The sequence below is a fragment of the Elephantulus edwardii genome, unplaced genomic scaffold (genome assembly GCF_000299155.1).
Source record: "Elephantulus edwardii isolate Elephantulus edwardi_28Jun2011 unplaced genomic scaffold, EleEdw1.0 scaffold00283, whole genome shotgun sequence".
In the NCBI taxonomy this organism is placed as follows: domain Eukaryota; kingdom Metazoa; phylum Chordata; class Mammalia; order Macroscelidea; family Macroscelididae; genus Elephantulus; species Elephantulus edwardii.
The window spans coordinates 2,835,744-2,839,952 of NW_006400033.1; the positions used below are offsets into that span (position 1 = coordinate 2,835,744).

Consider the following 4,209-nt stretch of genomic DNA (forward strand, 5'->3'; position numbering starts at 1 on the left):
TATTGTCTTATAATGAGAAAAAGGTCTATTAAGAAGTTAAAAAAGAGTTTAAAAATTAACAAAGTTAGATAATACAATGATAAAAAAGTGATATATTCAGATACTTGTTCGCAGTAACACTAAACAGTTTTATAAACTTTTATGAAATACTGAAATGAGTTGCAATTGACTTGTTGGTGCATTATGACAATAACAACAGTTACAAACTGATACTAATACTGAAAATTCTTGACTGTTGAATCAAAACTGACTCATAAGTGACACTAGTAAATGTCATCGTCTATAAATTGTGTGAAAGTAGATTGCCCATCTTTCTCTCATGTTACCTCTAGTAGATTTGAACAGCCAAAGAGGATATTCCTCTTTTCTAACCATACCTTGACTAACCATACCTCACTTTAGGTTAAAAAAAATCCTTTGAATTAGCAATAGAGCACAACATCCTACAGACTATACCATTAGAGTTCACTTTAAATTTACAGGGAAAGATAATATTTAACAGAAATTATTTTTATCAGTATTATTTCTATAGAGATTTCGTGATTAGTATCCTTTTCCTTTGTGCTGATACATTCACTCTGACTAATAAGGGTCAAAATAAATCTATCTATAAAGTTAAAAAAAAAGAATTAATGGTGCTGAGAATCACTTTGCCTCTCTGCCTGCTAACTCTCCCCAACCTCCCCTCCTCAACCCCCCATGTTTAGCACTTTCTGCTTTGGGCTTCCATCTAATATGCCCATCTCTGGCCTTCTCCTGAGTATTTCGGTTTGCCTCGACCCTTAAGTTGTCTGACCTAGCTGGCCCAAAGACAGAAATACTCTTACTTGATATATTTATTGATGAACATTTTAATTTTTAGTCTTTATAAAAAAACCAAAAGAACACATTAGAATTCTAGAAATACTGGCCCACATGGACTATATGAGGTTGTGCTCACTGTGTGCATCCAGTTAAACAGATATTCAAACTAGAAGTTAATCACATTAGGAGCAAAAATAGAACGTAGAACTTCAAATCACTGGAGGAAGAAAGGCAGAAATAAGAATGTAGACAAACGACGTGGAGATAAGAAAAAGGGGGCGGGGAAGGAGCAAAGGAAAAGGTGGGAAGAAAAAATGCCATAAAATAAGATGTTGTTATTGTTATATGCTGTCGAGTTGCCTGCGACTCATAGCAACCATATGAACAATAGCTCTGAACCCTGACCTATCCTGAGCCAATCTCACTGTTTCTGACACAACTGCCCCTATAATCCCAGTCACTGTGTCAATGAGAGAAGTGTAAATAGATTAAGATTTTCTCAACCTTGGCACTATTGACTATTGACAGTTTGGACCAAGTAGTTATTTGATGGAGGCGGCTTCCAAAGCATTGTAGGATAATCACTAGCATTCTCAGCGCTATCCGCTGTTGCTATTATCTCTTCTCAGTGTGTGACAATCAAAACTGCTTCAGATATTTCCAAATGTCCTTGAGGGAACAAAACGTCCTCTAGCAGAAAAACACAGAAATGTACCAGTCATCACAAGAAATACAATAGAGCCAAAACCTACCTGTTAAAAAAGAGAGACTGACTGCTTAAAACAACAACACAATCACAGTAATGATACATAAAAATATTATGACATCAAATGTAGAAATAATGCAGAAATAGATGGGGTGATGCTAATTACTTAATAGAAAGATATTAGTATCAGAAATGACATCCTACAGCAAAAAGCCTTTTCAGAGTTATTGTTGTTATGTGCTGATGAGTTGGGATCAACTCATAGCTGACCTTCTAGTGGGTTTTCAGAGGCTGCAAATCCCATGGGAGGAGACTGCCTATCGCTTCCCCATGGAGCAGTTGGTGGATTTGAACCTCTTGCCTTTGGATTGGTAGCACAACTAGAGACAGAAATATTATTTAGTAATAAAAAGGATAACTTACCAGGAAGACAATAATCCTAAATTTCTCTGCACACACATCCAGTGTCATAAAATAGGAAAGGGGAAAATGGGAAAATGCAAAGCTATAAAGAGGAATGGCATACCAACTATAGTACATCTCTGAGTGGCACATTTCTGAAACCATGACAACACAAATACACAAAACATCAGTAAAAAATGGTACAAGGAGCAAGTTTGAGCTATTTTGTATATTTCGTGCACCCATGAGTATAATTTTTATAATATAATTAAATTATGAACAGTAAAAAAAGGTTCTTAAAATACATGTTTAGAGCTGAAAGGGCTACTTAAAGTTTGTAAGGGAGAATTAATTCAGAATGTTATAAGTCAGAGTAGTATTTACCTGCAGAGAAGAAAGAAGAGTCAGTGGGAAGGGCACAAGGAGATTTTGAGATGTTACCTCTTGTCTGTTGTTATTGTGTACCTTCAAGTCAAAACTGACCCATACCTATCCATCCAGCAGGTTTTCAGAAACAGTAAATCACACAGGAGGAAACTGTCCATCCTTCTCCTGCAGAACAGCTAGTGGATTTGAACCATGTATCTTTGAGATTGCAGCATGGTTTCTTACCTCTAGACCACCAGATCTAACTAGATCTCTTGTCTCTGTTTGTTTATTTTGTGTGTGTGTGTTTTTCACTTTCGTAGAGAAATAGAAATACCATTTGACCCAGCAATTTCATTACTGGGAATATACCCTAAAGAAAACACAGGTACTACCCAAACAGATATATATACACACCCATGTTTATTGCTGCATTATTCACAATAGCAAAGAGATGGAAACAACTCAAGTGCCCATCAACAAATGAATGGATAAATAAACAATGGTATATTCACACAATGGAATGCTGTGTAGCACTGAAAAAGAAGGAACTCACAAAATATTGCACAATATGGGTGACCCCAGAGGACATGCTGAGTGAAATATCTCAGTTACAACAGGACAAATACTGCATAACCCCATTGTTATAAAATAGGAATGATATGGAGTTGGGGGAAAACTAAGAAAAGAGGGAATAAATAACGAATACTGCTTTGGAACAGATGAAGGAAAGAACTGTTGAGAAGGAATATTTGATTAGGCATTATTTGTATGACAACTATCTAGAATAAGAGGTGCATTGCAAAGTGGACTTGAGAATGGGTGGAAGAGGGAGGGAGGAAAGTAGGCAACAATGAATGAATGAAAATCTAACTTTTCTATAAACTTTCATTAAAATCACACACAAGAAAATTTAGGTAGGTGTTACTTAAGCAAATTAATATTTTGATAATTAGTAAAAGCATACAGTTTTAGGAAGTACTGTGCTTAAAGCACTTAGCTGCTAACAAACGGTTGGCAGTTCAACCTATACCAACTGCTCCCCAGAAGAGAGATATAGGGAGCTGCTTTTATAAAGATGTACAGGTCTGGGAATCCCACAGAGAGTTCTACTCTGTCTTACCTATTCTGTCACGATGACTTGGGATTGAGTTCAATGACAGCAGAGGATCTGGATATAATTTTAATTTGTGCATGTTTATGTATGTATGTATGTTATCTATAAAATTATTAAAGAAGATAATATGTGAAGTAATACCTAGAGGTAGGTACATTTTAAAATCTTAAAACAAATATTATTATGTGTGTGAATTACTGAAACTTCATGGATAAAGCAGTTAAGAATCAGAAAACATTGTCAGTAATGAAGACATTTCCTATGAAAAATGTTGGTATAGAAGGAAAGATATGTTTAAAAGTTAGGATTCCAAGGCCCGTTTATGACCCCTTGCAGTAAAATTTTTTTTTCATGTTACCGATGCGTATTGAAACTGGATGTAACAACAGATAACGTGTAATTCCAGCAAAAACTGGAAACGATTCTTCCAGGTCACAGCACGCAAACCACATGGCAGGAAGGAGCCAGGGGACATCAGGCTTGGGTGGGTATTCCTAGGAAAAGACATAAAGCACTTATGATTCACAAGCACTTTCAAGAAATAGACTTTCACTGAATCTAAGTGGAAACTCAATCTCTAAAAAAAAAAAACATACGAAAAACTCATTTTAAAATTTTCAAATCACTAATGAACCAAACCAAACCATTGCCGTTACATCTATTCTGATTCCTAGCCACTCTCTAGTATAGAGTAGGACAGCCCTCTAGGGTTGCTGAGGTGTTTTTTTTTTTTAAATTTAGGTTGTTTATTTTTCATTTCAATGAACATCTACAGAGATTTTGGGATTCCATTCATTTATTGTTGCACCCTTCT

General features: G+C 35.7%; 1 protein-coding gene across 1 annotated transcript in view; it reads right to left on the bottom strand.

Moving 5' to 3' along the window:
• Nucleotides 1-4,209, bottom strand: part of DNAH6 (dynein, axonemal, heavy chain 6) — a 383,600-nt gene that overhangs the window by 62,146 nt on the left and 317,245 nt on the right. The window contains exon 61 of the mRNA XM_006900399.1: nucleotides 3,754-3,889. Within this exon, the coding sequence (XP_006900461.1) occupies nucleotides 3,754-3,889 (136 nt within the window). The remainder of the gene's footprint in view (nucleotides 1-3,753; nucleotides 3,890-4,209) is intronic.